The 13,119-nt window shown below is 44.7% G+C and overlaps 1 protein-coding gene and 1 non-coding gene across 9 annotated transcripts; both read right to left on the bottom strand.

Annotated features, from left to right (window-relative positions):
• Positions 1-309: 309 nt before the first annotated feature.
• On the bottom strand, positions 310-10,359 carry Tardbp (TAR DNA binding protein). 8 transcript variants are annotated; one of them, XR_004386969.1, is made up of 8 exons: positions 10,229-10,359; positions 8,827-9,078; positions 5,628-5,791; positions 4,420-4,560; positions 2,793-2,963; positions 2,236-2,380; positions 1,155-1,294; positions 310-430 (listed from the first exon to the last, which is right to left on the bottom strand). XR_004386969.1 is itself a non-coding variant. In XM_032894619.1 (7 exons), the coding sequence occupies exons 2-7, from the start codon at positions 9,062-9,064 to the stop codon at positions 1,239-1,241; spliced, it is 915 nt and encodes a 304-aa protein (XP_032750510.1). In that variant the 5' UTR covers positions 9,065-9,078; positions 10,229-10,359; the 3' UTR covers positions 449-1,238. The 8 variants fall into 8 exon arrangements, 4 of the variants coding, with proteins under 4 accessions (XP_032750510.1, XP_032750521.1, XP_032750532.1 ...); XR_004386970.1 differs by having other exon boundaries at positions 2,254-2,380; XR_004386971.1 differs by having other exon boundaries at positions 2,263-2,380.
• Positions 6,936-7,067, bottom strand: LOC116890476. The gene has a single exon (XR_004386665.1). It is a non-coding gene; the product is annotated as a small nucleolar RNA SNORA21 (small nucleolar RNA).
• Positions 10,360-13,119: the final 2,760 nt, after the last annotated feature.

The following is a 13,119-nucleotide window of genomic DNA, read 5'->3' as shown; positions in this document are numbered from 1 at the left end:
GACATGCTCTAGGGCACAGCATTTGAAAACAGTCAACTGTTTTGCCCTCTCTCCCAAATAGTATTTTAAAAGGTGTGACTCCCCAGCAGGGACTCACACAGCCATGTAAAGGCACAGAGGCACTCAGAACAAGCTGGAGGGTAACTGCTTACTATTTTAGGTGCAGTCACCCAGACTTAAGAAAAACTAGATTAAAAACAGAATAACCCAAAGAAAAACTTTCACTTTGGACAATGCAAGAACAAATAGCAATTAAGTCTGGGTATCAGGTGTCAATGCATGACAGGTGATGAATCCATTTGACTTGAGACAACTTTTCAAATAAGTTTATTTGAAGCAAAATAAACTACTGCCAAGAAACTTTATGAAAGTTCCATCTCAAAAGGGTCAAAAAGGGGAATTAACTGCTATGAATTCTTTGCATTCAGGGCTGCAAAACAAAGACACATATTATTTAAATCAGTTTTATTTAAGAATTTCCAACAATGACAACTCTTATAAAAGCATCCAAGCACAGGACACAGAACTGCACAAACAGCATTCTTATGAATAGCTAACAGACATGAGGACTTCCACCCTTCTTTGAGACACCTGAGCTCACTGGTGAACTCTGCTTCCAAGTTCTCCTGCAAAGCACACCACAAGCTCAGTCCATGTTCGCAGCCCATCAGCTTCAGTTCACGTTCCCACACTTCCAGATCAGTAACAGAGGAGAACACACACCATACAGCATTCACAGCAGTTGACAGAGGGGAGGGAAGTACAAGTATTTCACTTAACACATTCAGCTACTGTGGATTTCCTAAGAACAAAACTCAAAGTCTTCCAACAGACGTGGATGTCCTCTGATGCAGAAACACTCGTACGTTAGTTATCTGCTATCATTGCTCTCTGCACACTCTCGCACCAAAGCCACAGGATTGAGGGACACATCTCTCCAAGTTAAAAAATATCCATTTTCCACCACCAAGTCTCTGCACGCGCTCTCTCCTTTTCTCGCTCATACTAGCCTTTCATGCCTCGGCACCACCATCAATCCCACACAAGGTTTCAAAAGTTCAAACAGCCTTCTGGTTCCATATCACAGCCTTGCGTTCATAGCGTTGATACGATTCCATGAAATAAAGAGTAGCGGATAAAAATGGAACACCCACCGTCAAAGACGCAGCCTGTGCAGCGTGATGACGAATTCTTGGATGAGAAAGCATGTAGACAGAAGTATTCCTATGGCAGAATATTTACAGCACTACTTTCAATGAAGTGCTTCTTCCATAAACATTTGAAATGAGATGAACTGCAGAGATTAAATGAAGGCTTCATATTGTACTTTCGTATATGAAGGAAGACAAGTGTTAAAAACAAAACCAAAAGAACCAAACACCATGACATCATGATCTCCCAAATGGAGATTTTCCTAAGGAAGAAATTCATAGGGTGGGATTCAAATTAAAATAAGGAGAAAAGAATGTAGTTCTAACCAATGGTTTCTACTCTGAACATGCAAAGAATTCATTAACAATTCCAATGATAGAATATTACAGAGAAACCTTCTGAGATCAATTGTAGTGTTGGTTTACCAATTAGGCAAACAGCAGTTCACTTTCACCCACTCAGTATTTTAACCCTTTATATAACAAAACTTATAAAATTCATTTAGCTTTTCCCTCTTTTTTTCTAAAGAAAAATGTCAAAAATACTGCTGAATATACTCCACACTGAACAAACCAATCTGAAAATTTTAGTACATATGTATTTTACAATATACTTACCATGAGTTTAGAAAAATTTGAATCCCACCATTCTAAACCTACCTAACCTACCAACCAACCTACTAACCACCCCCACCCATCTACATTCCCCAGCCAGAGGATTTAGAATCCATGCTTGAGCCAAAGCCTCCATTAAAACCACTGCCTGATCCTGCATTTGATGCTGACCCCCAACCAAGGGGGGCACCAGAATTAGAACCACTGTAAGAATTATTTCCAGAACCAAAAGCCTGATTTGGTTCCCTCTGCATGCTGCCCTGGCTTTGGTTATTCCCAGATGGGCCTGACTGGTTCTGCTGGCTGGCTAACATGCCCATCATACCCCAACTACTCTGTAATGCTGCCTGAGCTGCAGCCATCATCGCTGGATTAATGCTAAAAGCACCAAAATTCATCCCTCCACCCATATTACCACCCTGGTTATTTCCCAAGCCAGCTCCACCCCCTCTACTGTTACCAAACCCACCCTGATTCCCAAAGCCACCTGGATTACCACCAAATCTTCCACTTCTTTCTAACTGTCTATTGCTATTATGCTTAGGTTCAGCATTGGATATATGCACGCTGATTCCTTTAATGATCAAGTCCTCTCCACAAAGAGACTGGGCAACCTATAAGATACAAGAATGTAACTGACGATTAGACTCGGACACCAACACAGCAATAAACCCAAAGCTTAGTATAACCCAACTAAGAAAGAGGAAAAATAGGCGATTAATGATAACTCCACTTAAACACAATCAGCAACCTTTAGCTATAGTAATGTTAATGGTAGTATTTGTAATTTAAAAGACATGTAACAGCCCCAAAGTCCAAATAATGAAAAATATCTGAAGGGCATCTTGCACTATCTAAAGCTACTCTATCCCATGGAAAGGAGGGTGGCAATCAGCTGGAACAAGCCACTTATCATTTAGTGCTGGAGACGGAGCTCAGCACCTGGGGCACCACGCTGGACACATACAGTAGCACCAAACCGATATATTCCCAGCCCTGGAACAAATAAATCAACAAGAAAAATACCTTATCATCTGCAAAGGTAACAAAGGCAAAAGCTCTGAATGGTTTGGGAATGAAGACATCTACCACTTCTCCATACTGACAGAAGAACTGCTGAAGCTCTTCAGCAGTCATGTCCTCTGTACAACGTCCAACAAACACCTTTCTGCTTCTCAAAGGCTCGTCTGGGCTTTGCTGGTCAAAAGAAGGGAATAGGAGATATATAAGTAATCAGTGCATAAGTCCCTCCCCCTTGGGTGTTTTTGTCTCTAAAGACAAGGTCTTACTGTGCACCACTGCCTGGCCTATACACGCCTCCTGGTACTGAGATTAAAGGTGTATACTGACAAGACTGGTCTCTTGGAATTAAAAAAAGTGTTTTGCCTTCATGTACCTACCTATCTGTAACAATTGCGTATGTGCTGCCTTTTAAGGTCAGCAAAGATCGCCCCTCAGAACTGTAGTTAGTTGTGTGCTGGCACGTGGGTGTTGAAATGAAATCAATCCTCTCCAAGGGCAACAAATACTATTTGTCGCCCAGCCACCTTCCCTATCCTCATTCCTCAGAATTTCAGACAGGTTCTTATGTACCCTAGAATGCCCTTAAACTGGATATGTAAGACCAATCTTGAACCCATTCCTGTTTCTACTTCCCATGTTCGAGAATTACAGGGATGTAGCACCAGGCCGTTTTAACTTGTTTTACACACAGGATAGAGATCAATGCTGTCAGTCACCCCTCACCATCCTGGACTTTTCACTGAACCTTGTAATTTGGCTAGACCAGTGGCTAGCAAGCTACAAGGATTCACCTGCCTCCCCCTCTCTCCAGGGGTGGGATTACAAGTACATGCTATCACATCCAGCTCTTAGAGAAAAACAAACAAAAGAAACCCCCAAACTTGGATCTGGCTAGGTGCGATAGTGCATGCCTTAAATCCCAATTCTTGGAAGTTAGAGGGAGGTGAACTCTTCTGTTGAGGTCAGTCTGGTCTACACAGTGAGTTTCAGGACAACCAGGGCTACAGAGAGAAACCCTGTCTCAATATAAATAAAAAAGTGTGTTCTGGGATCAAACCCTTTACTAACTGACCAAATAAAACTGTCTCCTCAATCCAAATGCAGTTTTATGAACGTATACTTTTGATCCAAAACACAATGTTCCAAGTAAGTCCTATTTGCTTGCTTGGGGTAAGTTTGGGCTGGGGATGTAGCTAAGTGGTCAAGTGCTTGCCCAGCAAAGCACTGGATGCTAAGTTTCCCAGAACATTAAAACCAACATTAAGGGGCTGGAGAGATGGCTCAGCGGTTAAGAGCACCGACTGCTCTTCCAGAGGTCCTGAGTTCAATTCCCAGCAACCACATGGTGGCTCACAACCATCTGTAAAGAGATCCGAAGCCCTCTTCTGGTGTATCTGAAGACAGCTACAGTGTACTTATATATAATAAATGAATAAATCTTAAAAAAAAAAAAATTAAGCAGGGTGGCACCTTTAATCTGAGCACTCGGGAGACACAGGCAGGCAAATCTGAGTTTGAGGCTAGCATGGTCTATAAAGTGAGCTCCAGGACAGCCAGGGCTACAGAGAAACCATCTCAAAAACCAAACCAAATCAAACCAACCACCCAACCAAAACACAGAACAAAATACCTTAGAATTTGGAAGTTTACAGTCACACCATCGCCCATCTATCATATGTCGTTGTGACATTACTTTCACTTGAGTTTCATATTCCGTAAATCGAACAAAGCCAAACCCTTTTGAGTGACCAGTTTTAAGATCTTTCTTGACCTAGGAAGAAACACCACACACACAGCCAATCAGAGTTGTCCCCCCACCCCCACAAAACGTCTGAATGGCTCAACTGAAGGTAGTAGGTACTTGGTAAACGTAAGTTAGGTCAAGGCAAACCACAGCAGAGAAGGACTCCTTTACATACCAAACCACTGCACGACAAAGGTTTAAAATGAGTGCAAATCTGGTTACAATTTAACATGGGGAAAGAAAAAATTTTTCCTTTAATATAACCTATTTCCATTTAAAGCAGTAGTTCTAGACATTCCTAATGCTGCAATCCTTTGTGATCTCCACCACCAAGTTTTCACTGTTACTTTATAACTGTAATTTTGACACTGCGATGTGAACATGATGTTCGACCAGTGAAAGTTGTTTGCAAACCACTGCTTTAAACCTTCATACAACAGTTCCTGACAATATACGGTATACACACAAACCAAATTTTACTTACTTTCAACACCCTATCAACACTGTACAAAAAAACATGTCCGAACTCATGGTGCTAGAGATGGCTCAGTGGTTAAGAGCACTATCTGCTCTCCCAAAAGAGCCAGGTTCAATTCCCAGCACCCACATGGCAGCTCACAACTACCTGTAATTCCAAGATCTGACACCCTCGCCCACAGACATATACGCAGGTGAAACACCAATGCACATTTAGGCTGCACAAAGCCAGGCAGTGGGGGGCATCCCTTTAATCCCACCACTAAGGAGGCAGAGACAGTTTTTGATCAGCCGGGGCCACACAGGGAAAAAGAAAACAAAACAAAAAACCCACAAACCTGTCTGGAAAACCAGATTGATAAAAAGATGGCAGACATACACAGCAGTGCTCACTCCTGGATAAAGAGCAGTTTTTTATGAGGGTGGGGGAGACGGCTCAGTGATTCTGACCAGTGTTTTTGACTCCCAGCACCCACATGCTGGCACAAAACCTTTTGCAATTCAGTTCTGAAACTTGAAGCTCTCTTGGCCTCCAAGAGAGCACGTTCTAAACACAAGACTCACAATCAAGCAAAACATACATAGAACGAAACCCTGTAAGGCAGGACAAAGTTTACCTGAACCATAAGGACCTCTCCAAAAGTACTGAAGTAGTCTTTAAGGTCCTGCTCTGTTGTTTTCCAGGGGAGACCCAACACTATGAGGTCAGATGTCTTCTGGACTGCTCTTTTCACTTTCACTGCAGAGGAAGCGTCCGCCTCATCCATTTTCCTTTTGTTATCTAAACAAAGCAAAACATAAACACAAACTGTGTTTAGCACTTCTTTAAATGTTGTGTGGCACTTGACTTTAATCCCAGTGCTCAGGAGGCAGAGGCAGGTGGATCTGAGAGTTCAAGCTCAGTCCTATGCTTATGGAATAGTTGCAGGACAGCCAAAGTAACACAAAGAAACCCTGTCTTCCATCTCAACAACAAAAAAGTACTTCTATTTCAACCTATGAACAGTGAAGACACTGAAAACTTCAGTAAGCCTCTAAGGACTGAATGTAGCTCAAATGGCTGAGTGATTTTCTGGCACAAATGCGCGGTACTCCCAATCTAATTTTGCATCTTTTACGGAGAACTGATTTTGCATACATAGTGGAATGTGTCAGTGTAGAAGAGGACATCTGTAAGCAGATTCTTGCCTTCTGTCCGGTGAAGCAGGGCCTGCTGTTGTTCCTGGTACCGCTCACCCTTCCCTTGGCTGGCTGGCTCGTGAGCCTCTAATAGCACCGTGACTGTCTTTTATGTGGGTTTCAGAGCTAATAAGGTTGTCAGGTTTGCTCTGCAAGTGTTTTTACTAATTCAGGTTTTGAAATTATGCAAGACTGTAATCATGCATTGTATCTTTCTCAATAGCTGTATCAAAATAAGAACATTTAATTTTGTGGTATTAAAATATATGACTAAGGGATCAACTCTTCTGATGCACATGTGTATACTCATATAAATCTTTAAATTAAAAAAGGAAACTTATTAGGTATTATTATCCTCAGATTTTAGTTTTCTTACCTATTCAAAAAGACCTTATGGGATAAGACAAACTGGAATATTAGGATAATACATGGCACTGCTATAAAATATCAAGCATAAAAATAATGACTCCAAAAAAAAAAAAAAAAAAAAAAAAGGAAACTTATTTCTACATGTAAACTGTTTTCTGTGCTCTCCACAGAAAACTTTATAACTTAACAATACTGTTTGTTCTAAATTCTGCCACACATGGAAGGTCACCTCTGCTCCTGCGCCATGCTCGGTCTTTTCCTTCCTGTTTGTGGGCGCCCAACCCTCTCATGCCTTCTCTACCACCCCTGCCCCCAATCCTTTTCCCTATTGGATGCTGCACTTTCTATTTCCTGTCTTTTTTTTTTTTTTTTTTGTATTTTGTCACAACACTGATTGAAGTTAAACAACACAAGTTGCCACTTCACCCAAAAGTGGTGTTTTCACTCTGCCCTTCTTGACGGCTCAGCAGGTCATTAGCAAAAGGCCCACAGAGTGCTTTTAAAAGGGGACTCTGTTTCCTGTCTTAGCTACAGGCCAATCAGCTTTAATTGACGGGCGCTGCATCCATACAATACACAAGATTCTCTACAAAGCAATCTACCACTGAGCTCTAACCTTCAGCCCCTGTTCATTTCAACATAGTACCTCAACTTTATAGCCACCATAGTCCTCTTGCCTGAGCTTTCTGATTTTTAATTTCAAGTATGTGTCAACACTCCCAACCTACACCAGTGCCCTTTTAATTCAGGGTAAACACTGAGCTACACAACCAATGACTTAATTTGCACAGTGCAAAATCCAAGTTTTTCCCAGCCTAAACAAGACCCCATCTTTAAATGTTCCCGAATTTCTTAGAAATACATCAGTCTTTGCATATTGACCAAACTTGGTGGGCTGCCTTGGTTCCCCGCTATATACAAATCAGGCGGGTCTTGAACTCATTCCATACCCCAGCCTGGCCTCAAATCCACAATCCTTGTTTTAGCCCCAAATGTTGGGATTACAGGTACAGGAAGGACTGTTACAGTACCACCATAGTAAAAAATAACCATTTACTAACTCACATGCATTCATATCCCAACCACAACACAGGATCTCTTTTGTAGTCCTGGCTGTCCTCAATTTCTGAGATCCACTTGTCTCTCTGCCCCCTTGAATGCTGGAATCAAAGATGTGCACCACCAGACCCAGTTTTCTCATACTTTCAAGAATATCGGTAGTAAGAAACAGAGAAAATCTTTAGTTCTGTACTAACTCAAAATTTGGGCTAGTGCAATTGATATTTTTTGAGGAGGAAAAAAAGAGATTAAGAACACTGGTGCTGGGGTTGGGGATTTAGCTCAGTGGTAGAGCGCTTGCCTAGCAACCGCAAGGCCCTGGGTTCAGTGCCCCGCTCCGGGGGGAGGAAAAAAAAAAAACCCACACTGGTGCTGTTGCTCTTGAGGATCAGGGTTTGGGTGTCAGCACCCACACAGAAGCTCACAACCATACAGCTTTAGCTTCAGAAGGTCGGATGTCATTCTGCATCAGGTACAGAGTGCCAAGGTGCACATACAACACAATGTTAATATAATAAACATAAATCTTAAAACAATGAGACAAAGATGTTAAGGCTGCAAGAAAAAGCCAGGCAGTGGTGACATCTTTAAACCCAGCACTTGGCAGATCTGAGTTCAAGGTCAACCTTAGCTATCAAGTTTAACCATGGAGAAATCCTGTTTTAAGAAACCAAAAAAGAGGAACTGGAGGGATAGCTCAGCTGTTAACACTGACTGCTCTTTTAGAGGTCTTGAGTTTAATTCCTAGCAACCACATGGTGGCTCACAACCATCTGTAATAGGCTCCCATGCCCTCTTCTGGTGTGTGAAGACAGAGACTGTGCTCACATATGTCTTAAAAAGAAAAAAGCCTTGAGGAAAACTGGTTAAGCCAAATTATTCTTTTACAAAACAGATCTTTAAGGCATTTAGTTTTAACCACCTAAAATTGGCAATGACTATGTTCTGATGGCTTAACATTTAAATAGATGCTCCTCAAAAAAGAATCCTGCTTTTCAATTTTCACTTATTTAGACTGCTGACCTGCCAGACTAGTCTAAGCAAAGTTTGTGAAAAGGGCAGGGTCCTAGGGGACATTCTTCCAAGGCAGGCCAAACCCTCAGGGATTCTCCAGCAAACATGGATGCCCAGGTATTATAGCCTCACTTAGGATGGCATACATGTCTAACCATAGCCAGTAATATGGCAAAACCAAAGTGATTAACCAACCTTTGGGATAGTTGACAACATAGACCAGATTGCCCCAGCCAGCATCTGGGGCATGCAGAATTCCTTCCACCAGTCGGACACCTCTCATACACTGAGACACTGGATTCCGGTAGCGCAGGCCGCACGCCCCTGGAAACTGGGCTGTAACTGTGGACAGCAACACTGTCCCATCGTCTTCTGATGGTATTTCAATGGGCTCATCATTCTCATCTTCTGTTACCCGAATATATTCAGACATCTTTGCTTAAATCTCTTAAAGGAAAAAGAAATGATCAAGAATATCAGAGCAATTATCTCTTTTATACTTAAGTTACTATCACACCACTATATTTTTTTCCCATTTCCTGAAAAGAGCACCACCAAAAATGTTTCGTCATCCCTGGGGGGAAATCAAGGAAAAGATGTTTTCTAAAACAAAAAAAATGTGATTTTTGCCGAGCATAGTAACCCACATCTTTAATCTCAGCACTTCTGAAGCAGAGGCAGGAACATATTTTTGAGTTCGAGGCCAGCCTGGTTTACAGAGTTCCGGGGCGGTCAGGGCTACACGGAGAAAGCCAGTGGTGGCGTGATGCTGCCCCCATCCCCCCACCCCGCCACAGTTCACCCATTTTCTTAGGCCTTACTATATGCTTCCGGTGCTAAAGTTGCAACAGTGTTACCATGTGGCCTGTTGGTTACAAAGCCAGACAAAAACAAGGTGTTAAGAACTAAGTATCTGTCCCGATTTTTCCCCCACTGGTAAACACTGTTCTTACCTGGAGTGCACAGATTACAGTCTACAGTATTTTTCGAGCATTCTGAACTCATTTCATTAATTCTAAAGCCTGAGAGCCTAAATCGGGCTTAGCACGTGCTTTAAGTGTAAGAAATTAGCAATGCATTCAATTGGCTAAATCTTGACCGTGCTGGTGGAGCACGAAAACCGACGTTCAGAACAGAGACCCGGCAGTTCTGTTCCTCATTTTCGGAAAGGTCTGGCTAAACTTGGGCGTCGAGGGAGCAACGACTGATACTCCTTGAGGTAGGCCGCCACTTCCCAGAAGGCCATGCGCGACAGACAACGTTGATTTCTCCCCCACCCCCGCCCTTTCAACTAGGCCCCGGGTGGGGCCGCGAGGGTCCAAGTCCCATAGTGAAAACGGTTAATTCTCAAATGCGAGAACCTTTAGGGACTAGCACTGCTGGGGCGCCGGGGCCGCGACAGACTTCCGCCCGCGGCTTCACAGTCCAGCAGGCCCGGCGCCCCGCTCCGGCTGCCGCCCGCGCTAGGCCCTAACGACGCGGTGGCGCGAGGCCAACTAGGCCCCGCTCCATAGCTCCCTTCCCGCGGTGCAGGTCGTCTCAGGTCTCCCCAAAGCAGCGCCCGAAGCACGCAAGCCGTCCTCGGCGAGCAACTCACCCACGGGCCGCTGCTAGGAAGCACAACGAAGGACCGAAGACGGGAAGGAACCCAACAACAGCCGAGCTACCGCTTCGTGCCCACAAAATGGCGCTAGGGCCGCCTCCCGCCCTCGCCCGCCTTCGGCCTCTCCCAACTGCTTCCTGTCAGGAGGGGAGCTCTCCGAGAGATGCCAGAGACGCTCTATCCTCGACGCGGCTCGGATACTAGCAGGCCCTTCGGCGTGCAGAACAGAGGAAAATAATACAGGAGTGAGAGGGTCTGGATCCGAAATGCTGAAAAATGAAGAACAGTGTGGTCTCGTAGGCTTTACGTTCCCCCTACGTCACGTGGAAGATGGCTTCGCCCGACCAACCGCCGGCCCCAGTTGAAGAGCTCGCGCGCGCTGAAAATACGCGAGACTAGCGTAGGCCGGGACTGGAGCGTGTGGGCGGGGCTAGGAGGGAAGGGGCGGAGCCAGGGGCCGACTGGATGCCGAAGGGCTAGTGGGGCTTCCTGAGTACCCTGGGTTTTAGGTCTAAAGGTTAGCCTTCAGTGTCTCCTGCCTTTGCTTGTTAATTTCCGACACAGAAGCATTAACTTTGGTCTACAAAATGGCCCCTGTCCTAGGTACTACTTTGTGCCAAGTACCCTTTAGCACGCTCCGGCTCTAGGGGGAAAAAACCCCAGAATCTTGTGAATGGCAGGCGAGTGTTCTACCATTGACCTTGGGCTTAGCCACCAAATGCTGTTTTAGAGACAAGGACCTCAAAGTCACCGTGTAACCTTTTAACTCGTCACGGCTCCTCCTCCCCCATCGTCAGGCTCCGGAGTGTTGATGTTGCCCTGGCAGACTGTGTGATATTCTTGATACTCTCCTCTTTCAACAAGGGAAGAAACTGAGGCACAGAATTAAGTATCTTGCATGAAATATCCGTGAGAAAGAGGTCCCACTAGGATGAATCCTACAGCAGAAAATACTGGGAGGTTTCCTTATTTCGGTTCCAGTAGACCTAGTTTAACTCTGTAAGTCCTGTGTAACTCTGAGGGCTAGCTCTACCACCAAGCCCCAGCTGTAGACTCTTTAGCCAGGATTGAAACTAACTGGTGTATCAGATTCAAAGTTTAGCCGCAAAGGTTTACACAGTTGCTTTGTTTACTGAAATTGGGTCTTGCTGTACAGAACAGACTGGCCTTGAGCTTGCAGTGATCCTCCTGCCTCTGCCTCCTTTCCGGGGTGGGGCGGGAATTACAGATCATCATCGTGCCAAGCTGAGTCTTCCCACTTTAAATTTATAAATGAACTCATTTCCTCCTCACTGGTACCTTGCAAGAAGTTGGCATTGTGAGAACAGGTATTAATGTCTAGCCTGGAACTCCCGTTATAGTCCAGGCTGGCCAGGAATTCCTGGACAAACAGTCCTGCCTCAACCATCTGAGTGCTGGGATTATAAGCACGAGTCCTTCCACCCAGTATTATTTATGTTTCGGTTTTGGACTTTTTAAAAACAGCATCTCTAAGTAGTCTTTGGCTGGCCTGGAACTTAATGTGTAGATGAGGCTGGCCTCAAATTTGCAATGCCTGTCCTGCGTCTGCCCCTCCGGGGCTGGGATTGCAGGTGTGAGTCACCCAAATAGTTTTTTGTGTGTCTTCTAAGACAGGGTTTCATAGAGCAGAGGCTGGGCCTGACCTTCTGACCATCCCGTTCCACCTCCCAGGTACTGGGATTACAGCCTGTGCTACCATGCCTGGCAAATTCAAGAACTTTAACAACTTAGAACAATGGTTACCTTTTCATTTCGTTTGTGTCTGTGCCTCTGTGCATGAACAGCTGCTCTGTGCAAGTGTGCCTGCTGAGCTATCTACCCGGCACCAGCTATAATTTTTTTAGACAGGGTCTCACTGTATATTCCATGTTGGCTCGAATCACAAGCTTTCCCCTGGGCAGGCCTCCAGACTGCTGGGAGCATAGACTTGTATCATCACAGCTGACCTTGAACTCAGCGCTCTGCCTGCCTCTGCTTCCCAGTGCTGGGATCAAAGGCCTATCTGTGGCTCCATGTCTGGCTAGACCTCATTTTTTTTACTTAACTAGTATTTTTTTTCTTTCCAAGACAGAGCCTCAGGAGGCTCCCGCGGCCGCCAGCTTACCATATAGCCCTTGCTGGTCTTGGTTGTTTCCACCCTTGCGTACGGGTATTAGAGGCGGGAAGCGCTATGCCTGCCAGGGATCATGGCTATAAGTTTTACGGTTTTGTCTTACCATGTGTGGGTGTTTTGCCTCATGAGTGTGCGCTGTGAGCGCGCATGGTGCTAACAGAGCCCACAGATGGTTGTAAACTGCCACGTGAATGCTGGGAATTGAACCCAGGTCCTCTGGAAGGGTAGCAAGTGCTCTTAATACTGATTTGTTTTTTTTTTTTTTTTGTTTTTTTTTTTTTTTTTTTTTCGAGCTGGGGACTAAACCCAGGGCCTTGTGCTTACTAGGCAAGCGCTCTTCCACTGAGCCAAATCCCCAACCCCCCGATTTGCTTTTTGAAAAAGGGTCTTCGTTACTTAGTCTTCATTGGCCTGGAACATTCGGCAACCCTCATTTCTCTGCCTTTGAAACACTTGGGTCACACCTAACCAATCTGTTTGTTGATACAGGGCATTGGCCTTCTGGTCTACAGGCCTCACCTGACAATTGCTGTTATAACTACCGTACCGAGCTTTCAAAAAAGCAGAACCTGTGCAGAGCTTAAACTCCTGGTTAACTGCCTCACCCTGCAGAATTTCAGCAGGTCGGACGCCTGTGCCCAGATCACTTTACTTTTTGTTTGAGACAAGCTCTTGCCAGGTAACCCTGTCTGGCCTGATACTCCCTATGTAGCCTAGGCTATCCCTGGACTCATGCCAGTCCTCTTGCCAA

Source organism: Rattus rattus, chromosome 1, assembly GCF_011064425.1.
Source record: "Rattus rattus isolate New Zealand chromosome 1, Rrattus_CSIRO_v1, whole genome shotgun sequence".
Classification (NCBI taxonomy): Eukaryota; Metazoa; Chordata; class Mammalia; order Rodentia; family Muridae; genus Rattus; species Rattus rattus.
The sequence above is the reverse complement of the archived record's forward strand: the minus strand, read 5'-3'. Positions and strand labels throughout refer to the sequence as shown.